The sequence below is a fragment of the Alexandromys fortis genome, unplaced genomic scaffold (assembly GCF_014885135.2).
Source record: "Alexandromys fortis isolate MF-2015 unplaced genomic scaffold, M_Fortis_MF-2015_v1.1 scaffold_14, whole genome shotgun sequence".
Lineage (NCBI taxonomy): Eukaryota > Metazoa > Chordata > Mammalia > Rodentia > Cricetidae > Alexandromys > Alexandromys fortis.
Window position 1 is genome coordinate 14,853,752 of NW_026067910.1, and position 24,692 is coordinate 14,878,443.

Sequence of the window (24,692 nt, forward strand, 5' to 3'; positions counted from 1 at the left end):
GCCACCTCAGTGAATGTTTTCCTTATAAGAGTTGCCGTGGACATGGTGTCTCTCCACAACAATAGAAACCCTAAGCTACTAAAAATATTTTTTTTCCTCTAAAGTTGTTTGATGAAAAACAGAATGAACTTATTTAAAAACAGGAAGCAGAGTCATCTCAAGACAACAAATGAATAACGTATGAAAGACGGAACATAATGGAAGAAACTGTTATTCCAGAATGGCAGAATTATAGAAAGTTATCGAGGATGCTTGACTTTTGAAGTATCCCTGCAAAATTAAACCACATAAACAACAGGAAGAAAGAAATGAGTGTATCCCTAGACACATTAACCTCAGAGGAGAAATAGTGGTGGCAGGGACCCTGAAGAGACGCGACAGAGGGAAACACTATCTGGATGGATCTGTTTTCAGAGCTAAGCACTTTACATTTTGTCCTGTAGGAAATGTCAATGCGAGACCCATGAATTAGTCCCGGAGAAACGCTGAAACTAGGGCATGCTTTCCCAGGAGGGGTGTTGTGTTTTACTCTCATTTAAATAGCGTTTAAGTGGGGGGGGGGGTGTTAAAATAAAGTCCTTTGCCAAATCCTTCCCCTTGAAATAAAAGTATATTGCTTTTAATAAGACTACAGGACTAGAATACATTTAAGGGTTGAATTTAATTTTTCAATGGGTATTTAGTCATCTATTCATATTTCAGTATGCTTTCTGACTTCTACTGAACAAAGATGGGAAACTAAGAAAGGTAGAGGAAGTGAGAGAGAGCAGTGACCTCTCCCCACCACTTCCGTTAGTATTCTGCTCAACCTTCACTCACTCAACCTGCAAGCCTCTATGTGAGTGTGGTGGGTTGGGAGTTAGAATCAATTTGGGAGGTGGTGATAGCATCTCATGTCTTCTCTGTTGGCAGCTCAGGCACTTGGCTCTCTAGAGATGTTTGTGGGAAATATTTCTTATTCGGTTTCTTCTTTGCATTCCCATCCCCAACTTGTCCAAAAGAGGCTGTCATGCCTTCTCTCATATGAGGGCCAGGAAGTAGAGTGTTGCCAATAATTATGTGTGCACAGCAATTATACAAAATGAACTGTTTATGTTCCAAAAGTGTTAGTAGATTGCTTTTTCTAATTGAAATTGGGTCTACTTCAGCTTCTTTTGTTTTGCTGGTTTTGGTTATTTCTTTGTATTTAATTTGCAGCCCATCTTTGTATCATTAAACAAATATTCCAAACAGCATAAACAAATTTAACAGACCTCAGTTTAATATTCCACAACAGTATATGGTATGTGAGTCAGAGAACGGACAGTGGTAGGCCATATATACTAAAGTTAGAACAGTATTTCATCCTCATCAAAGATACCATGAAAATTCATGAAGCATGCATTCCATGTTTTTGGTTATTTTAACAGGGAGTCTTGCTATGAAGCCCTAACTGGCTTAATACTTACTACGCTCCCTACCCTGGGGTTGACTAGCTGCAATCCTCCTGCACCAGCTCTTGAGTGCTGGGATTACATGTGAGCCCCAGATCAGACTTTGATCTTCTGTATTTGTAGCATCTGTACCTTTTCAATAGTTTAAGAACCGAGAAGTTTGCCCAAAATTCCACCAAAAGATCTATTATGCATATCATAAGATAAAATGAGATCTATTTGTGCAGTGATTAAATCAATGAACTAACTATATTAATGCCTGTGACATTTATAGAGCAATAAGTATGGCTACATTCTTTTCTAAACACTTTGTATTTATCTCCTCTTTGAATCTGGCCACTGCTTTATGAGTTTGACATCATAGTATGATGTCATTGTACCTGGACAAACATCCCAGCTGACAAATGTTTAACCAGCATTCACATTGGCTGTTTCAGAGCTCTAGATCTGAATATCTACATTTTACTGTGACCCACAGAAGCAAAGGTACAGTCTAGCAACCAGCTTTATTATTTCTAAGCCTACATACTCTTCCCTATGATTTCAGAGTATGGCAGCACTGCTATGGAAACCACCTTTACATATAGTACACATGTGTAATGAGTCTTTGCATATTATATAGAACAAAACTGAAATATACACCAGTCCTCATCATCTGAAGTACCTGTCATGTCATGTCAACATTGGGGTATATCCTGGGATATACCCCAAAACACTGGAGGGAAAGAAAAAGAAGCAGGAACCCTGTATCAATTAAGTCTTGTAAACTGGGCACAGTAGCACACACCTCTTCTCCTACTTGTTCCTGAAGGAGGCACTAGGATAAGCAATTCAACATCACCAACTTAATTAAATAGCAGATTTTAGACTATCATAGGCTACATGCAACCATGTCTCAAACAAAACAAAACAAAAAACCTAACAAATAACCAGGCCTTATAAGGGCACAAAAGGGCCTCTTGTCTCTAAACTCATCCTTTTCTTCACAGATATGAGAAAGCCTAGAAAGACAAGTGTACCCAGACTCTACTCAGAACACCGTGTCCATTCTCAGCCTAAGAGGGCAAGAGAGGTTTCCAAGATTTATACCAAGGCATGACCTTGTATCTAAAGAAGAATACGGGTAAGAGAGGCAGAGAAGCCAGTGTAGTTAGGACAGTCCATTCTGCACAAAATCTCCAGTGGTTTTCCATCTTGCCAATTCTCAGGGGGCATACTTTACCAGCTCTTGATTCTATAATATGTTTATCCTAAGAATATTGCATAAGGTCTCACTCTATGATCTATGAATAATGGTTTCAGGTTCATGGTGATCCCTTTTCTCATCCTCCTGAGTGCTAGCATTATAGGCTTCAACCACCACATCTGGCTTTTAAAAACATTCTTGTGAGTGTACTTTTCTGGTGCATTTGCCAATATTTTGACTCCAGAAAAGATTTTTTTTAAATGAAACTTTATTTCAAAAGCTCACCTTTCAGCACTAAATTGCAAATGTAGCTTTTTAATAAACATGTTTCAACTAGCACTGAGGTGTGATCTGAGTTAAGAGGGAATGAATTTATTAGCATTCACATATATTACTGGGCTTGGATAATATCACAAATGTTTCTTTTATTTAAACTTTGTTTTTATTCTTCATTTTTAGAAATATGCACATTTTATAGTGACTCCTTCCCAGTCTAAACTTCTAATTAATATCTGCCAACCCCTGAACAGGTTATGGAGCATAAGAGACTTCGGAGCACTCACTTTTAAATGGGAAATATTTATCAAATCCCTCCTCTCAAGGTTCAATGATCTATGAGAAAAGAAGAAATATTTTCAGGGCCAAAGGTGATAGTTGACTCCAAAGAAACACTCTCTTCCAGACACAACAGTATTGTGGCACATATAAACTCACAGAGAATATAGCAAAATGCCCAAGACATTCACAGGTTCAAGACAGATAGGGTCCCAGCATTGAGAGGGAGAAGTGGATAAGGTTCTCACCCCTAATCAAGAAGCTATCTGCAATTGATACCAGATGGCAAAGGGATGATTTTCACAAGACTCCCTACCTAATAAGTCAGACTTGAAATATGAAGGCAAATGCAAAGAGAGCTTGCCCAAGAAACCCTAGGATAAGGTTTGACAACAATCCACTGAGAGGCAAGAAAGACAAAAGCAAAAGACAAAGAGCATAGAGAAAGGAGCAAAAGAAAGGCACCACGAACTCTTCCCCATGAAATCGGTCTTGGAAATTGACTGACACTTAAAACTCTAGGATTTGTTCACAGGACATAATGCTAAATAGAAACAATGTGGACTTTTATGTTTACTAAAGATGATAACTTTCCTTGGGGTGCTCTATTTTGTTCTTCTTAGGATTTATTTCAGTTATTCTGGGTAGCTGAGCTCTCATCCTTTTGCTTCTGATCCTTCTCCTCTGTATCCCTCAGAAATGTCTCATAATCATTATATCAGCTCTTTGCCATGTCAAATCTGTATTTTAAATACATCATGGATATTTAACTTGTGTTGAATTTCAGTGTCTGAATTTTCTTGTTCCCAGCAGTGACCTAACCTTCCCAGCTCAGTCTCCTCTTCTGCTCATTAGTCCATAGAGATATCTGTGATGGTTAAATCCATATAATACAGTAAGGTTTTTTTTAGATGAGAAAATGCTTTCTTGATTTAGGATTTACATAGTTTGAACATATTATAAGCAAAGATTATCACCTGAACATGGCTAGGCATTAATCCCTGAGTTGTTATTCTCTTTGTAGCTACCAACAAGAGTCTTTCTTGCCCTTTCTCTGGATTGCTCTGTGCTACAAGAAGACAATCTAAATACTATTTACTGGAAGACATAAAGGATTGGGGAGAGTTCACTGAGTAGTTAGGCTCAGCCACTACTTGACTCATACTTGTATTTGACCAACAAAAGACACCGGCAGGAATGCTGAGGTAAGAAGAAAGGAGTGATGTGGGTCAGGAGGGAGTGATGTAGGTCTCATGTCTTCTTTCTTTCAACACTACATTAAAATGTAGTAGCCAAGTCTCCTTCGGTCAGTCAACAGCTAAGAGACACCACCTAGTAAACATACTCCACAGCTCCACAGTTCAGCTGCCACTGAATCTGTAATGCTCTATGTCTCTATGTCCATCCATCCATTCATCCATCCACCCACCCATTACCATCTATCTATCATCTATCTATCTATCTATCTATCTATCTATCTATCTATCTATCTATCTATCTATCTATCTATCATCTTTCATCTGTCTATCATCTATTCTATCATCTCTATTCTATCTGTCCTACCCTATCTCTAAATTCTTGGAGTTTACAACAGTAGAATTAGAAACAAGATAACTACCTTTAGAGTTCTTATAGAATACAACTATTCTAACTTATACTTAACCAGTCTTCCAAAGGAATCTAATAGCTACATGTATCTCTGGAAGAGAATACCTTCCATGTGAGCTTTTCCTAAGTTTAATGGATAGAACATGATCTGAATTTTTTCTCCCATCCACAACAAAGTAGATGGTATACCTGCATAGTGCCACATTAACTGTCAATATTTAGCAACTCAATAGGACACTGAGCCATCTAATTATTTATGCTGCAATTTAAGGTTCTTAGATAATAGGATGATAAGAACTTTTGTGAAGAAAGAAAAGATAACAGAGCTAATTTTATGAAACATTTACCTCTATGATTAATTGACTGGACAGTTGGAAATAACTGAGCTAGGCAGCAGAGGAATGCCGATTACTTTAAATTTTTTATTTTAAGTGCTTTTAAGTTAAACTGTGCTGAATATAGATGGCCCTATTAAGTGAAGTATGTAAGTATAAAATGGAAAATGTCAGGAGGGAAGCTTAATGACATTGTCTTCAAATGCCATTTACCATCTGTATAAAGATCAGTTTAGATGATCATGGAATGTAAAAGTAAAAATCAAATAAATAATTGTATGTCTATTAAAATATAGTAAGTTCTTAAAAATCACCAAAACAACCAGATGTTTAATTCAGAAAACACTTCCCAATGTGCAATGATATTGTGTGGTATCTATTCCAAAGCAGTGTGAATGTTATGTCACAAAGGAACCTAGTAAATTCTGATCTAGACAGCTAATAGGATGCTCCTATGACAGCAAACTCATCTTCTTGAAACCCTCTTCATCAGGTCCAGTTTTTACATGTGTGGTATGTACACACAAATTCAGTAGAAATACAGCTCTTAAACTGAGAGAGCAAGTGTGTTAGCTGGGGCATCAATAAAGCTACAAAACAACCTAACACATTTTGTACTTTAGCCCACCTGATGAATAAAGCCTTCCTCCATTCTTTAGCATGTCTAAAGCAGTGAGGCAGGAGAGTGAAACAGATGAGGCAGCATTTGTCCACCTGCTCCCTCCTCATTGTGTTTATATTGTATTAAACACCACTGAAAAAGTTGTCTAGATTTTGAGTTCCAGTTCGGGTGAGCTTTTGTTTTGTTTGTAATTCTCAGATAAAACATCTTTCTTATTTACAATTTTATAATTTTTGTTTTTCAGACTCTCTTATTGCTCATCAGCTTTGTGTTAGGTTGTCCTCTGGTTGCTATGCAAATGAGGAAGGTGGACTCAGTCAAGTCAGGGGAGATTTATAGTATAGCATGTGGAAGTCTGGGGGGAATTTATAGTATAGCATGTGGAAAGTATGTGATCAAATTAAGTATAAGCAAGCTTAATAGTACATGTCTGTAATTCTAGCACTTCTGAGTTGAAGGCAGAAGGATCAGAACTTCAAGGTCAAGCTCAGCTACATAGTAAGTTCAAAGGCAGCCAAGGCTATATGAAAACAACAGAACCAAAACAAAAAAGAAATACTCATTATGAAATAGAAGTTACTATATTATCAATGTAGATGGTCAAATTGTTTCCTAACAACAAACTTGGTGTTGAGGAATCTACAGGGACAAAAGCAGATCTGAGCCCAAACCTCAGAGAACTCAGCCTGAATGTTCTTATGAAAACCTTCTGACATCATGAACATCAAATCATTAACTTGAGTGCACAGATTATCTCCATGATGACAATATCAGATAGACTTTAAGATATATATTTCTATGTATATACTTAGTAGCAAATCATATTTGCTAACTTAATGTCAAAATGACTGTAGGAGGAGAGGAAGCCTCTTGTTGGTTCCCGGCTGCTCAACCCCAAAATAATCATATGGAAACTGTATTATTTAAATCACTGCTTGGCCCATTAGCTCTAGCTTCTTATTGGCTAACTCCTATATTAATTTCTATTAATCTGTGTATTGCCACATGGCTGTGGCTTACCAGCAAGATTCCAACCGGTATCTGTGTCTGGCAGCTCCATGGCTTTTCCTTGATTTTGCCTTTCTTTCTTCCAGCATTTGGTTTAGTTTTCCCCACCTACCTAAGTTCTGACCATAGGTCCAAAGGTCCATAGGCCCATAGGTCCAAAGAAAGCAGTGTCTTTATTTATTAATGGTAATCATAGCACACAGAGGAAAATCCCGCAACATGTGACTGTTAATTGCTTTTCCTGTTGCTGTGACAAAATGCCCAACTGAAACAGGCCAAGAGAGGACAGATTTATTTGTGCTTACGGGTTCCAAATGCTTGATTCGTGGTTGCTTTGCCCAGGTGTTTGGGAAACATCATGGCAGTGAAATTATGTGGCTTACGAGGCTATTGATCTTATGTAGACAGAAAGCAGCATGTGAGGAGGAGACTAGAAACCAAGCATCACCTTCAAAGATACTGTCTTCACTGACCTAATTCTTCCTGCTAAGCTTTACCTCCAAAACATCCAGAATCTCCTCTAAAACACTGTCAGTTAAGGGTCAAATATTCAGGCATGAGACTGGGGGCATTTATTTTCAAACCATAATACTGGCCCAAAGTCTGAAGGCACTACCTATAGTATGTATATCTCAGCTATATAGACTTGGAATTTTTAAAGATGGGAACTAGAGATTCTTACTAGAGATTAATTTAAGAGGTTTATTATCTGTCACACATACAAACCTAAGCAAAATTAGAGAATTTTATTATGCCTTTGGTAACATACAGCCAACTTCCAAAACAGTCAAAGTTGTGGAGGATTAATCAATTAAATGTCAGTAATGAAGAACTACAAATGCTTGAATGTGTAACCAAGGACTAATGCTCATTAAGTCATGAACCATACGTACCTGCAGTACTGAGAAACTAGCAGTTAATAGGCAGTTAGCAAGGACAGATATCACCCTAGTGGTTTTAATTGCTAAAGCGCCCACCTCAATTATGATACCATCATTTAATTTTCTGGTTTGTTTGTTGTAAAGACAGTGAAGTTTTTATTTACTACATGGATTTTTGTGGCTTCCTAGAACTGATCGCTAAGGATACATAAGAAAGCTCAGAGTATGAAGAAGGCTCTACTTTGCCCTCAGTCATACATATAACAACTTGAGTTCTGTCTCTTACAGCGTAAAACTAGACCCTGACCTACCCCCCCCATAACTTCTCTCTTCTTTGCCTTATCTATATAATTCCACTATGGTAATGAACATGAAAAAAAGGAATCATAAAAACTAAATTATGGTGATTTAGTTTGCTAATGCTGATTGTTAATTAGACAGATTGCCCAAGTCTCGGGACATGCCTGTGAAGGATTATCCAGACCGGGTTGGGGTGAGAAGACCCACCTTAACTATGGCGGCTGGTGTCCTGGGATGAGCAAATGGAGAAAGGGAGGTGAGCACCATTACTCTTTTCTCTCTGGTTGTGGATGCATGGTGACCTGTTACTTTGAACTCTAGCCGCCACCACATAAGGTATCTCCTTGAACTGTAAGCTAAAAATAAACCATTCTTCCTTACATTGCTTCTGTCAGGTGTTTTCTCACAGCAAGACAACTAACTCAGTGGTCAAATTCAGTTTTCCCGATGATTATAGAACTTAAAGAATATCGATGGACAGCTGATAAAATAGAAAATGTGCTTTTTAAAAGGACCTTTGAAAGTGATGTTTAACTTATGCCCTTATAAATAAACTTGGCACTGCAAATTTCAAATGACAGGTGAGGCCTTATGTAGTTTCCAGACTCCAGAGCATAAGCTCTTTCTAATAAATCACACTCAAGTTCACGGGTCATAACAAAATATCTAACTTTATTTTCTGAAAGCTTTTACTTCCTAATTTGCTAACTGTGTAGATGAGAAGCAAACATTGCTTAGAAAGTTCATACATTCATGCTGGCTGTCATAGGGTCTGTTTGAAACAGTCAACACATCTCAGAAACTGAGTGTTGCCTCCATACCTGGCCATGGCCGGGAAAGAAGTTCTTTCAATATCTCCCCGCCAATTTGATTTCTGCTAAACTCACAGCCATTCCACAGCAATGCACATCCTTTAGATTAAGCTCACTTTCATCTTCTCAGAACTTTTACTTGACTTAATTTTTAAACCTTTGCTTCAGCTGTGGACTAGTTTTAGTGTGAAGTTTCTAAGTCACTTTTTGAAACATGCTGGATACAGAAGTCAGAGAGGTAAACAGTTTTCAGTACTATATTAGGTCTTATAATGGAGAGTTTTCTATAGGTAAACTGCTGACTTGCCCTCTCAGGGGCATTCAAAGCTCAGCTCAGAGTCCTTAGACCAAAGCAGAGACCAGGGATGGAAACTCAGCTCTCATAAATATGTCTGATCAGCAAATTAAACAGACCTTCAGACACAATATTGAATAGTGATGCCCATTATGTTTTAAGCATTAAGGTCGATATGGATGATAGATAGGAAGTAGAAAGATGCTTACAGAGTGTGTTTAAACATATGTGATTATCCTCTCTTCCCTTCTTTTCCCTTCCAATCCCTTCCCTTTCCCATGGTGTTTGAATATGAGCTTAAAAATTACAACCAAGAAAGGAGCTGGGATCTGATCAAATCTCTGTGTGTTTTGGGGGATAGGGTTAGTACTGATCTGTCTTTTAATGCAAATAATCATAAATTTTATACGTATGTTCTGTAATCGGTATTCAGTATATTTCACAAACAATACCAATATCTTATCTAAGAGCTACTTTGCTTTTTTGTGTTTTTTTTTAATTGACTTTAATTGAGCTCTACATTTTTCTCTGCTCCCCTCCCTGCGTCTCCCCTCCCCTCCCCAAGTCCGCATGCTCCCAATTTACTCAGGAGAGCTACTTTGCTTCTGCTTGACAATTGGGAAAAGAGCCACTTGCCTAACACAAAATTTGGGAATTACTTCTGAGTATATGCCACTACATAGAAAATTTCCTTTAAAAGATCTAGTAAGATTTGCAATTCCTAAGCAAACAAATATGTTCAAAGAAACATTTTTGCTTGAAACAAACAATATTTCAAAATATTTTTGAAAATGTATTTACTAGTGTGGGAAATTTCTTTGTAGGCCAAGGCACCTGCTGCCAAGTTGAATCCCTAGGACCCACAAACTAGAAAGAGAAAATCAACTCCCACAAGTTGTTCTCTGACCTCTATATGGATGCTGTGATATATGTGCATGAACACACATAAGAAGACAAAATAAATAAATAAAAGTGCAGCAAAAATGTGTTGAGCACAAACTGCAACTTTGGGGAAGATAAGCTTCGCAATGCTTACGAGACAGCCATCTTTACTCTATTACTCCTTTCTATGTTATTTGGCAAACCATTGGCTATGACTAGAAAAATAATTCTTAAGTGTTCAATAATACTGGTCATCTAAACAGCAATGAGCATTAAGAGTATTTATTTTTAGGTGTATGTGCATGGGCGTGTGAGTAAGTGTGTCTGTGCACCATGCACAGGAGGCCAAGGATGTCAGTAGAGGACACAGAACCCTTGCAACTGGAGTTAGAGGTGGTTGTGGGATCCCATGTGGGTACTGGGAATGAACTCAGGTACTCTGTAAAAGAAGCAAGTGCTCTTCACCAATGAGCCATTTCTGAAATCCCCATTTTCCATATTTTAATGAGCTATGAGAAGCAGGATAAAATACTTACATGTTGAAGAATTCCCCATTAAAACTGCATGGTGGGCTTATACTGTCAGTGATATATCATTCAGAATTGCCTTTTTGCACCTTATTACTTACATAAACATGACCAATCCAAACCAAGTATAGTTAGTAACAATACATAATTTTACATAAGAAAATACATATAAAATTATGAACATAAAGTACACAGATTTATCTATTAAAATGTCCTGTGTGTAAAAGTCTCCAGATGTATTGATACGATCACAATGCAATTAAAGAACAGTGATGCTACTGCTAAAATTTATAGTACTAATTATTTCTGTGTTCTAAAATGAAAGCTCATTGTAATAGATGGGACATATAAACCAAACACACACAGAAAATAAAAGTCCCAAGGCAGATGATGCTATTGCAGCTGGACAGTTAAGAGTCCTCTAGAGCCAAGACTGGAAAATTTTAAGAAAATTATTTTCTCTAAGCTTTTTATGTAAGGCGGAGGGAAGAAACAGCAAAGATAATAGAGATGCTGAAAGAGGTCCCCTGAATAGTTCCCATCATCAGATCATTCTCTTTGGTCTTATTTTAATGATTTTTGTTCAATTATCTATCACGAACTGTTTTACAAACATTTAAATGACTTATGAAGATTCCCTCCCCAGGATAAGCATAAGAAACTTTGAAGCATTCAAAAAAGATGCTTCCTCTTATTAGAGCAGAAGTCTATGAACAGTAGTGACCGATTTTATAGGGGAAAATCCTCACTCAACCCAGAGCCTCCCACAAAACCCTAACTTTATCTGATTGGTGCATAAACCTTCCCTGACATCCGAAGAGCTCCTTGTTTGGGTACAGTAACTTTCACAGAACTCTCTATTGCCCTGATCCATTATGATGCCCAAAGCCAGATGGCCACTTTCTCTGAGTTATAGAAAGGTAAAAGCATTTCTCTCCAGGAAGAAGACATAGTGCTACTAGCAAATCAATGTTTCATAACGGGGATGAAAATGCTATTAAGATTCGAAGGCAGCGATTTAAGAGGTACCTCTTGTTTGCAGTTGGCAGCATATCAGCTCTTTCAATATAAGGGACAAATTGCAAAAGCCTAAACTAATTACCCCATCCTGGTTCTACTCAGTTCTTCCTCCCAAGTGCCTACTCCATCCTACCAGAGGAAGACAATAAGCAGATGGATGTGTGCAGGTGCACAGGACTCTGTGCAGTCACCAGCTCTGAGAGCAATTGGTCAATACCCTTGAAGCTAGTTAAAGTGTTAGTAAATGGTTCCAAACTCTAGCAGATGGTCTATTGGTATCAAGGGCACTGTTCAACATCTATATGGATCCGTATATGCAGCTAAAATCTTAAGATTAGCAGTCTGCTTTTATTTAATATTTCATGACTTTATAACTAGTGTCTTTTCTTCTTCAGAATTTGACATGGTTCTATTTTACTCCATGAGCAAGGAGAAAACATCTGCACTTTACAAATGAGACAGCCAGTGGTTAAGAACCCCACCCTACCAAGTAGCCTAGCTACTACGGCAGCTCATCTTATTTTCATTTATTGTCATATATATTTTTTGATTTATTTGAGGGATACCATAGCCACATATGGAATTCAGAGGTCAATTTTAAGGACTTGGTCCTCTCCTTTCAAGATATGGGTTCTGGGAGTTGAACTCAGACTGTGTCACACTTGAAGGCAAGTGCATTGACCTCCCAAGACACCCCTGCAGCCTGAGCTCATTCTCTTAGAACAACATGATCACTCCATGATACCTTATTTCAGTGGGATACTTCTGATTTTTAGACTGTTTCCTACAGGTGATTTTCTGACCCTATGGAGTCAGTCTTGGGCAGATGGTTATACCTGTCAGATTGGTTTTCAATTTTCTTCATCACATTTAGTAATTTTTGCATGTCCCCAGGCCAGACTTCTCAAACTTCTACTTTTCTTCCCTCCTCCCATCAAACATTTCCTAATTTTATTTTTCATAGTAAAAAGTTACTTTTTAAAAGCTAATGTGCTGGGATGGGGACATTGTTCAGTGAGGAAAGTTCCTGCTGAATAAGCACAAGATCTTGAGTTCAAATCTCCCACAATGACATAGAAGTCCAGCAAGGCAGGATGTAACTGCAATCTCAGTATCTGTGGAAGGAATAGCAGCAGCATGAAGCCCTCGCGCTCCTGACAATCTGGCCAAAATAGTGAGCTCCATCCAGATTCTGTGAGAGACACTATTTTAAACAAATCAGGGTGAAGATCAATAAGGGCAAATACCTGATGTTGACCTCTGACCTCCATGCAAGTGTAAATGCAGGTGAGTGCACCTGCATACACATGAACATAAATATATGAACCCCACACATAGCAAACACAGAAAGCTCATGTCTTGCATAAATGCTGCTTAATTTTCCTGGACTTCCATGGCTGTCTTATTTAGTCAGAGTTTAAGATGAGGGTTTGATTACACCTCGGTGAACATGAATTATCTTTAGGTACCCACGTTTTTCTAATCGAGAGCCAGAGTACTTAAGAAAAAAAGCATCCCAGGGAAGTGATTTTTATTTTAAGATGGAGGAAGGCCCACCTGTATGGCTAGTGGATGGGTCTACGAGCATTTTCCCCTTTTCAGGACACAGGATGAAAAACAGAAAACACTTATGCCATTCTTTCCTTGCAGATACATCTGTATGTGTTTGTGTATGAACATGTAGAGATTAGAGGTTAGTGTTAGGGCTCTTTTTCTACCCTTTCCTCCTGTGGAGGGGGAGCATGGCCTTTTACTGAATCTGGATTTCACCATATCAACTAGGCTTTCTGGACAGAGAGGCCCTAAAATCTGCCTGTCTTTGTCCCCTCATCTCCCCAGGACCAGGGTTAGAGATGCACAATGCATTTCATGGCCTACTTGACTTTACAAAGAGTATTGGGAATCTAAACTCATACCCTCATGCTTGCTCAGTGACTATTTCAGGCACTGAGCTATCTCCCAATTCCTCAGCTTTAGCCATTCTTAAACACAAGTTTCTGCGTATTCACTTGAGAAATATCCACATATTGCCAAATTACAAAATAGTTCTCTTTTTATCCCCAGCAACCAAGTAAGGTATGGTATTGGTTGAATGTTTTTTAATGGTATAAACAAAGGCCAAGACCAAAATAAAATCACACATGAACAGGAGAGAAGCCTCATGAGAAAAATGGACTTTCTTTTTCCCACAATAAGTCATTGAGTGATTTTCTTTTACCCTTTTCCTCAAACTCATGTTAAAATCCTCATACCCACTTAGGAGATGATATCCAGGCAGGAGAAAATTAACTGGAAATAATTTCTTTACAAAGATAATCAGTTGAAAGTAAATCCATTGGGGAAGATCGTCGTCTAATATGACTTGTGTGCTTACAAACAGGAAATGTTGGGTGTTGGAGAAATATGCCAGACAACAAGATGCTTACTTTGTAAGCTCAAGTACTTGAGTTGCATTCTTAGTTAGCACCACATAAAAAGACTGAGTGGTGGCCAGGTCATGGTGGTGCATGCATTTAATTCCAGCACTCGGGAGGAAGAGGCAGGCAGATCTCTGTGAGTTCAAGGCTAGCCTGGTCTACAAAGAGAGTTCCAGAATAGGCTTCAAAGCTACACAAAGAAAACCTGTCTTGAAATAAAAAGAAGAAGAAGTCTGGGCATGGTGGTGTATGCTTGTAAGCGTTCACTGAAGAAATAAGAGTAGATGGATCCCCAGGGCTTTGTGGCCAGCCAATCTAGCCTAATCCTTGAGCCACAGATGCTGGTGAGAAACCCTATCTTAACAAACAAGGTGGACAGTTCCTGAGAAACACTACCTGAGGCTGACCTCTGCCTCCACAAACATCCACCCAGTGTACAGACACAAACACACACACACACACACACACACACACACACACACACACACGCAGAGAATGGGGGCAACTCAGAAGTTTCTAAGCAGGTAGCCACAGGGAGCCTGTCTTAGAAACATGAAGGTGACCAGCAACAAGTTGAGGAGTGAGGCCTGGGGCAGATCCTTCTCTCAAAGCCCTCTGAAGGGACCAACTTTGCTGAAACTTTGTTCTTGGGCCTCTGGCCTCTAGGATTGTGAGACAGTAAACTATCTAGTACTTGGTGATAGCAATCCTTGCAAACTGACCAGCTACCTTCTTCACTCCCTCCCCCACCAGAAACACAAAATTTGAAACTCTTCAATTGTACACTATTCTGAAGATCATATGCATACAATAACTTTGTATTTAATTTCATAACTTTAGGGAAAAAATAAGATTTGTTCTCTAAATGGCAGTGTCCTGAACTGCAAGATAAACTATGTCATAGGAGAAGACACTGAAAATCCTCTGAAACAACCTTTACAGTTTAGAATAGAGAAAAGTACAAGTTATGGGCTTTTCAAGGTCACTTCATTAGTTCTGGGTGAAGGTCTAATATGTGATTCTCAGTCTTTGTATTTTTCGACAGTAACACAGAAACACTCTGGACTTATGACCAAGAAACATATTTCAACCACGGTGTTTTTTTTTTTTTTTTATTTTGCCATGTTGAAAGGATGCTTAGGTAAAATGTGAGTGTCACACATCTGCAATTGCAGACCTTGGGAGGCAGAGACAGAAGGACACCTCAAGCCTGAGGCCATCCTAGACTATATAAAAAATTCCTGACTTACACAGAGAGATCCTATCTCAAAAATTAATTAGTTAATATATGAAATATTAAAAATAAAATGAAAAGGTGTTTAAAGTTAGGATAATATTAGAAAACCTGGGGACAAAGATCACAAAAAATAGTCTGCTCCAACAAAGAGCATTTCAGAGTCCTTACATTTACGGACTCTTAATTGTGCTGCTGATATTTTCACTGTTAATAACAGACACAAGTGGCTCAATACTAGGTCCTTGCAAAGATGAATATTTTTGAAATTTTATAATTCCAAGCAGAGAAAATTGTTCAGGACTCCATTTCTTCTTTTGCCTATTTTTTGCTCATAGTTTTCATACATTACACTGACAATAATTCAAAGTAGCTTAAAAATATTTTAGTACAGTGAAAATGTTTATCATGACTGTAATTACTTATTGATAGACTTTTTGTTTTCTTCTTTGATTATTTTCTGTGATCATTATTCTTTTGGAATATTGGATGTTCACAGAATGGACATGGGAAAGAGAACTTTGAATCTTTTACCCAAAAGACAGAACTAAGGTGGGTTACTTTGAGGTACAATTGGGTAGATACCAACTGGAAACAAACAAAACCTTTCATCAGAGCTCCAATGGGATTGACTTGGCTGCTGTGAAAGATCTTTGGGATTATATTCTGAACATTAAACAATTTGGAAAACATTGTTATAGAGAAAACTCAAATAAAGATTGGACGGGATTGAATGGGATTTATGACTCTGTCCACTATAGGAGCATACTGTTCTATGAACACAGCAACAATCTTATAAAATTGTTTGCCTCAACTAACACAGACGTCACTTTATCCCTTCTTAACTTGATATCATGCATGTGTGGTTTGCTAGTAAATGTATTTAGTTCACATGCTTTCCAACAACAGAAACATAAACATCAGTTTGTAGCTCATAGCAAGTTAAACTAGAAGTTCAGGCTAGACTATTTTACTCAATATAGTTCTTACTATATTGAGTAGACTGGAAAGTTATAATCAGGAAAAAAAATTCTAAGCAGTGATATTAGGCTAAACAAACATACCCAGTCAATCATGAAGTCAGATACTAACCTCCTTCATTTTCTCCAGTTCATTTTGTAAGGCTTGCTTCGCAATTTCAACTTCTATAAGTTGCTGCCGCAGCTTCTCATTTTCATCTTCTGTTGTTGTTCTCTTTTCTTCCACATTTTCCAGTTCATGGTGAAGTCTCACAGATACATCCTTTGCAACCTACAATGATGTGTTTGTAGCAATGAAATATAATTTGACTCATATTGAAGGCATTAAAAGCCAATATTTCCATAGCACTTACTATGTGGCAGTGTTTCCAATACCTCATCTATGTGCCGATTGTATGTCAATCACATAATCCTCACCAAAATCCCACAGGATAGATGCTATGATTGTATCTGCTTTATTGAGGGGCGAAATGTTACGTAAGATGTGCATGGCTGCACAATTAACAGGTAGCCAGATGGCTGGCTCAACTTTGTTCCTTTCACGTCACTACATCAGAGCAATATGGTAGACTTAACATATCTGCTTTAATTTTACAGTAAAACCATGGGCTACATGATTCCACTCTTGCCCCCACTGAGAAATGGAGAAAAAGACATTTTTAACGACTGGGTATTGGGACTTAATTTTTTCCCCCTTATATCTCCGACTAGTTTCAAGTACTTAAGATTAGCAAGCATTCTACTACTTGAGATTTTGAGATTCTTTTCTGTTTTAATACTAGTATATATTTTTACCCCAACTTTTGAGATTATCTTAAAGACTCTAGAGCTTTGAAGGGATACTTAACATTTAGTGTAGAGTCTCAGGACACAGCCAGTCCTGGTTTAGACTGAATAAAGGGAGTGTGGCTACCGTCAAGCTTGCTATAAGGCCCAGGTGCATTGCATGCATATGAAAAAAGTGCTTTTGATTAAGAGCACTGGATGCTTGTCTAGAGGACTCTGTATTCAGTTCCCAGATGCTATGCCTTCTTCTGGCATCTAAGGGCAGCAGACATACATCTGGGGCACAAACATACATGCAGGCAAAACACAATGTGTGTGTGTATGTGCGTGCGTGCATGTGCGTGTGTGTGTTAAAGTGCCAATGGTGCCTCTCCAAAGTGGTTCCATTAATAAACTCTAATTCACAGATTTTTCTTCAAAATCAATCAATAATATACATAATAATGTTACAGCTCCCTATGAGTCGCTTTGCGTCCCAAAGGAAACAAAATGAACCAAGCAAGGACTTACTCAGAGCTTCCTTAAAACACCTCTAGGTTAATTAACTTCACTTTCCTATTGATGAAGTTAATATAGATAAAGGTATATTTGGTTGTCAGTAGCGATGAGTTTAACATTCAGTTTGCATTGAAAATAAATTTGCCTCCTGTCAAACTGAACTGAAGAAAGAACACCCAAAGGAAACGCGTACTGCAAGCTTTGAGCTGTCTCAAAGCCTGTCTTCTGGGATATGTTCTGGATGGGCAATTTCATTACAAATTGAGATATTTTCTTTTGCTTCAGTCTCCTTCTTCAAATGGGTTGCTGTTTAGAGTGTAAGGGGAGACCTTAACTATTTTCTCAATGTTATCCTGAATGTCAGTGCTCCACAGAAACCCACAATGCTACTCTTGAATGCCTGATTCCATCTGGCCTTCGGTGGGAATACATCATTAGAAGCCAAATCACTGGAGTCCAGGCCATGTAGAGTCTGTGTTTAACCATAACCATGGATGGCCTTATTTCAGCCCAGGAGAGAGGAACTCTCTTCCCATTACTTCTGAAAGAGTTACTCCAAGGAAACGGCCCCTTCACACACACACACACACACACTCACACACAAACTAAACTGAACATTTCCTTCCGCTTCCGGGATGCTGACATTTTGTGGTGAACGCTAGCAACCTAACACCCTTTGCCAGTCATCAATGAAGGCCATTTCAAAGCAAAGAGCTCTCACCAAGGTCTCCACCCACTGACCCCGGCGCGCCCTCGTTCCCCTCCCCCACAGCTGCAGACCTTGAGGTCCTGCTCCAGGCTGCGCAACAGCTCGCCATCAATTTCCCCGGTCTGCGCGTAGCGGAGCCTTTTGCGCTCGGCTTTGCGGAGGCGGTACTGCAGGATCCGGCAGTTTTTGTTGGCTCTCTCCAACTCATGGCGCATCTCCTGCAGCTGACAGGCGTCCTCCTCGAAGAAAGTATCCCTCATCTCGTCCATCTCGGTCCTCAGCTCGTCGATCTCGTTCTGAGACAGTGACACATCATGGGTCACAATCAGTCTTCCTTGGAGTCCCTCAGATGCCCACCGCATACATCCCATGGTTACTCCCAGTACCCAGGTTTACTGCCTCCTCCTCTGGGAGACAGGAGTGAAAGGAGGTTGAAAGCAGAAACTAGAAAAGCAGAAACTAGAAAACCAGGCCCAGTTTAGGCCTCCTTCTTTCTTTCTGTTACTCTAGCACTCTCTGCCCATGAGAAAGTGGGGCAAATCATGATAATTGGATAAATGAAGGCCTGGATTTGGTTTTAAATGAAACGCAACGGCATTAATATTAGGTTCCATTTCAAATTGGGAGTAGGCCATGGACCTCCCCCCACCTTCCCAGCTTCCCTCCCTCACTGTAGCCCTAACAGGTTAGCAACCTTCCAACCCTACAGGGACACGCCCTAATCCTCGGAGGCCCCACGCTTCCCCTCCCCCATTCGGTCCCCACCCCCTATCCTCCTCACCTTGAGAGTTTCGTTCTCTTCCCGAAGCTTCTCCATCTCCTCCTGCATATCTTCCTGCTCCTGGAGCTGCTGCGGGTGCGACTGCGACGAAGGGGGAGCCGCCGCCTGCATGGCCCCGCCGTTGCCGCTGCTCTCTGTGCTCTGCTGGGGGCCTTCGGCGGCGGCCGCCATTGGGGAGGAGGAGGGGACCACAAGGGGCTCACAGATGGCAGGGGCGCCGGCGACAGGGGAGCTGCGGCTGCCACCGCCACCGTTTTTAGTGTGCATCTGAGCCGCGGCCGCCGCCGCTGCAGCCCGCTCCTTCTTGAGATGGAACTGGATGAGCTCAGACTGCAGACATCCCTCCTTCCAGTAGCTCCCTCCACCTCCGCTGCCGCCCCCTGCGACGCCGCTTCCAGAGTTTCTGCTGCCCGGGCCGGGGGCTCTGCTTGCAGCAGCGGTGGGTGGCGAAGGGGAGACCCCCTCCCCGCCGCTACTACCCCTCTGAGATGCGCGGACGCCTTTTCCTCGCCAAACCCTGGGCGGCGGCGGCTGCGGAGCGCCCCCCTCCCGGTCCCCCGGGCCGCCGCCGGCTCCTCCTCCTTCCCCGCCCCCTCCTCCTCCCCCGAGCGGAGGGGGTTCCCCGACTTTCGAGGGCACTGATTCTATCTCCCGGGATGGCTCCTCTGGCGGCCCGGGCCTCCTGGAGCTCACAGAGGCCAGGATCGCCGCGGGGGGCCCTTCAGCACCAGGCGCGGGCTGGACAGCTCCTGGAGCAGCCCCTTTGGGTACCACGGGCGTTGCCTTCTCCGCCCCGCCTCCGCATCCTCTGGAGCCGGCTCCAGAGGCGCCACGACCGGTTATCTTGTTACCCTGCTGCTGCTGCTGCTGCTGCTGCTGCAGCTGCTGCTGCCGAACGGAATTGAGTTTAGTGCCGACGCCAAGAGGGGACCGCGTGGCCGCGGCGGTCTGTCGGAAAGAATTGTCCCTAGGCCTAGCAGGTGATTGAGCTCGTTGCTGCTTTCTGCTACTGCCCTCCGGGTGCAGGCGAGCCTCCGTGGCTGCGGTGGCGGCAGAAGCTGAGGTTGCGACTGGGGCAGCGCCCCCGGACGGTGGCTGACTCATGGCAGTCTAGGGAGAACCTACCGGATGTGACTTGGAACCGTCCATCTCTACACCATCCTCTTCTTTCCTTTTTGCCACCAACCTTCCTTTCTAAGCTGGGACGGAAATAAAAGAAGAGAAATATACAGTATGTTTACATCGTTGCAGAGTTAAAGGTGAATTTGCTGGACAGAGAAAAAAAGGAGACTTGGAAATCCAGCGTTTAATGAAACCCTTGACTAAGAAAAGGGTACAAGGCTGTTACTTCTCACTTTGCCCAACCTGGCGCTGTTTCCGTCTTACTCCATCTCAGTCAAAGGCAGATGAAGCTTGCGTTCCTTTGGTAGCAGGTTTTGGAAAGGGTTAGGCACGGGTTCAGAAAGAAAATGAATGGGAGAGGAAATGGTGGAGGGAGCGAAGGAATAAGGTCCTGAAGAGACTTCAGAAGGCAAAGGAAATGTTTACACATTATAGTTGTCAAACAGCTTTCTTCAGCTTCAAATCTGTATTTAAAACACAGTTTAGTGGGGAAATTTTTAATTTAATTCATATCCCCAGGTGTCAGTGAAGAAACACTGTTATGATGTAAGATCCTAGAGAATAGCTACTGTAGATAAATGACATTTTTCTGATTCCTCTCCGGCCCCTAATGTTGTCTTTAGATAATTACAGCCAACTTTCTTTAGAACAGAACACAAAAGAAAATGCAAAGAGTGACTATAAATAAACCCCAGTTTCAAGATTAAAAAAATGGTAGCATCAGAAATAAGATTCAGCCATTGGAAATCTCAAAGAGATTTTTTTTTTAGCTCAAAAATACTTTTTGGGAAATCTGATAAGCAGGCTGTGAAGTTTTCAGTGATGAATTTGTCCACACTCACTTGTTCTGTGCTTATGAAGTGCTGAGTTGTAAGTGCAATGCAGAAAAGAGTTTCAGTTTTGACCATCCCCCTAGATGGTATATAATAAACTAAGCTGAAGCTTTAAAATGCCCACTCATGCCTGGAGAAGTGGATCAGCAGTTAATAGCACTGACTGCTATTCCAGAGGACCCACATTCTATTCCCAACACCCACATGGAAGCTCACAACTGTCTGAAACTCCAGTTCCATGGGACCTGGCCTCCCTGGGCATCAGGTCTATATATGTTACACAAATATACATGCAGGCAAAATACCATACACATAAAATTAAATTTAAATTTTAGAAATGTTAGAATGTTCACTCAGAGCCAGATTTTGAAACAGAAGATTCTATACCCAGAAAGCTATTCATCTTCCTTTATGGTGTAAGATAGGTGGTTATCTTCCCAAAATAAATAGACCACTTTAAACTGGAAAACAAGCTTCTTCCCTGTGTTCCTGTCCGGTGACCCAGTCAACTAGTTCATTTGGTCCACTCTTCAGGAGAACATTTTTTATCTATAAAACACAGAAAGGCCATGACTACACACAAACTTCTCTTACACACACACATCGTTTAGGAGAGATGATTTCCCAGGAACTTTCTTACATTATTACTGTTATTATCTGTTGTATCTTGAGAATATAATCATTTCTAGCAACCAAATACCCCACCTCCTTTTCTGCCTCTGCAATCTCTTTTCAGCTCACTTTGTAATACAGAGATTAAGCAAAGACTACATCAGAGGGGAAAACAAAGTTAGTCACTGCTAGAATGTCTGGCCTACTTTACCATGAGTCAGACTAATGTGGGCCATCCAACTTAATTATACTGGCAATACAAAGTTATATTTAACTAAGCAAAAGCACACAGGAGCTGAGAAGTCATGAACTGAAGCCTGGTCCCAGACAAGTTTAACCTCAGAGAAAACTTGGGTTTCAGTAACTAACTCAGACAATCTAAGGCACCTGCCGACTGTCACTAGCAGTAGGAAGGTGCTGCATCCCAAGGCTTTCTACAGCAGAAATCATCCTCCAAGAAATTTAAGTAAGGACTAAATCAACCCTTCCCATCTCAAATCCTATCTATCCCAGGACCCACCCCGTTTCTCATCCTCATCTCCTTAAAAATCCAGAAGTTCTCACTTCTCTGCAGAGGCGTCGCTTCCAGGAAGTTGATGCAAATCAGCACAGCTTTCTTCCTGATATTTCGGAGCCCTAGAGGTTATTTTTCCATCTTTCAGAGAGTGTTCAACTTCATAATATTCTAGAAGACTTTCTTGCTGAGCAGGCTTGCTTGAATGGGATCCACACCCACTCAGGTTCGCCAAACAAAGGCGGTAACTACAAAGACGCGGAACTCTGGGAGCGGGTTCCTAGCCGGCGGGTGCTTAGCTGGGCTGGAATTGCAACTGCAGCAGGACAATGCTCAGGGTACCAAGCTGTGCCAGACGCTCCCCCAGGAAGTACAGCAGTATTCATGAGCTGACCTCACCGGACTGGGCTGGAAAGAGGGCGGGATTGGAGGGAGGGCAGGAGAGAAGTAAAGGGAGTGGTTGCTTAAAGAGGAAAGAGTAGGTGAGGATGGAGAACAGGGGTAGCTGATGGGAGGCAAGAAGACAAAAAAGGCCAGAGCCACGCCCGAGATGGAGAATTATCAGCCTGGCTCATCAAAATCCTTGCCCTACTCCCATTTCCTGTATTTGGCAGAAGACTCCGAAACCGCTTAAAATCGGATGTATTGGTTTCCAGCAAAGCTTTGTCTCGGGTCCGATCAATCTCCATCAATTATTTACTTGAGCTCTTTTCCTTGGGAGGCCAGTTGGAGCAGCCTGCACCCTCGGCCTGACCCTCTGGAGTCTCCTGATGCAGCTGAGAGGCGCTGGCGTGGCTGCCTGCTGCCGGGAGTTCTCTTTGTTCGCTCAGTTTAATTCTCAGTCGATCTCTCCACGCACGGCTTCTTCCCCACCCCCAGCTCGGGCGGAGTCCTGGGACGGCATTTCCGCGAATAGACAATGGTTGTCCCACAAACAAAGGGTTCTTGAAAAGATACGAAGAAACAACTAATTTAGAGCAAACCGAATACTTACAAGCTTCCGAGACGGTTGCTGCTGATGGTGAAGTGGCACTGGCCACTTTTCCCCATCACCTCACCAAAGACCAGTTTCTTCAAGTGAAAACAAGGTGTTAGTTTCTGAGATCCACATTTTTTTTTATTGTTGTGCACATGAGTAATAGGAGTCAGGAAGAATGTATCTATAAAGTATTAGCTGAACAGTGGGTTAAGAAAATGTGTTTCCAATTTATATTTATCCATATTGTTCCACAGTAATAATATTCATAAAATATGAGGGAATTTTCCCCTTTTTCCTTTTAATTTTATTTTAGAGAACAGGCTCAAGAACCCCCTTTCTACCCCCAAAACATCCCCTTGGTAAGCTTGCAGGTGAGAATATATTAACCTTGTATTGAAAGGGCATTTTTAGATGTTAAACCTCTGTTACATTGTTGTGATGGTTTTGTGGAGGCTAAGACTTAGATATTTGCAACAACATGTCTAGCAGGAGACTATTTAATAAGTATACATCCTGTCTTAAGAGGGAAATGACAATGAATTGGGAGTCGTTTACACAGAAGCAGTTTGTTACAATGAAATGAATGCATGTGAATTATATCTAAGTAATTTATATCTCCAGTGACATCAAATATGGCATCACAAGGAAATCATTTCAGGCTGTAAAACAGGTGCTAGGAACTGGTTTGTGGCCAGTACTGTCCAAGGTGCTGGCGATACAAAGAAAGTCAAGAAGTCGTCTCTGTGCCAAGAAGGCCTAAACATATTGGCGAAAGTTGAGATAACTGAGATACTTTTCTTATTCTTGAACATGGGGGAGCTGAAAAAGAATCTTGTGATATCTATGATGAGATGTTTAATCATTGACTTGCATACCAAAATAGAGCCACAAGTTATTTTGAGATGGTGTTAAGCACTTCCTCATCATGTACCCCAATAGAAATTGCAATGTTATTAATGTGTGTCTTTCTTTGTTTTTGAGTCAGGTTTCAGTATGTAGTCCTGGACGGCCTGGGGCTCATTATGTACACCAGGCTGGCCTCAAACCTATCGGCCTCCTGAGTGCTGCAGGGATTGTGTTTGTGGAGCACCATGTCCAACCCTCTAAATTGCAACATTCATAAGAAACAGCAAGACCCACACTTCCCAGTTAATGAAAATTAGAATAATGGATGAAAATACCTCTTAGATCAATCTTTATAAATAAAACATCAATATAAAACAATGTAGGAGCTTGTCTGAGAGCTAGTGACCTGCTTAGATGTCTCCATTTCAGTGTTTTGTTTCCATGCAGTGACTTTTATTCCGTGAAAGTGTAATGAAGTCAAGAATGCTTGCATCAGAATCCAAGTGCCCAGAAGATTTGTCTTGTACTTTAGGAGTGTGCAGTCTCCTAAAACCATAGTCATATCAGATGCCTAGAAACAATATTCATATGTCTTTACAAATAAAGTTTTTTTGATAAAATAGAACTGTATTTTGTTTATCCCCTTATTTTCTTGTGAAATAAAATTACACTTTGGTGTCAGGCTGGAGAGATGACAGAGTTGCTGACATCACTTGCTTTCATAGAGGACTGATATTTAGTTCCTGACGCTCACATGACAACTCAGAACTGGCTGTAAGTACAGTTGCAGAGGATGCAAGGGTCTCTTCTGATGACACTGCACATGCATGGCACCCACACATATATGTTGGCAATACATAAAATGAAATCATACACATGAAATAAAAATAAACATATTTGAAAAATTAAAGTTCTTC

The 24,692-nt window shown here is 40.8% G+C and overlaps 1 protein-coding gene across 1 annotated transcript in view; it reads right to left on the minus strand.

Annotated features, from left to right (window-relative positions):
• Mtcl3 (MTCL family member 3) overlaps positions 1–22,756 on the minus strand; it is a 43,349-nt gene extending 20,593 nt beyond the window's left edge. Inside the window, exons 1-4 of the mRNA XM_050138169.1 lie at positions 22,001–22,756; positions 18,870–20,068; positions 18,160–18,384; positions 16,208–16,366 (exon numbers count right to left, since the gene is read on the minus strand). Coding sequence (XP_049994126.1) covers positions 16,208–16,366; positions 18,160–18,384; positions 18,870–19,973 — 1,488 coding nt within the window. The 5' untranslated portion in view covers positions 19,974–20,068; positions 22,001–22,756. The remainder of the gene's footprint in view (positions 1–16,207; positions 16,367–18,159; positions 18,385–18,869; positions 20,069–22,000) is intronic.
• Positions 22,757–24,692: the final 1,936 nt, after the last annotated feature.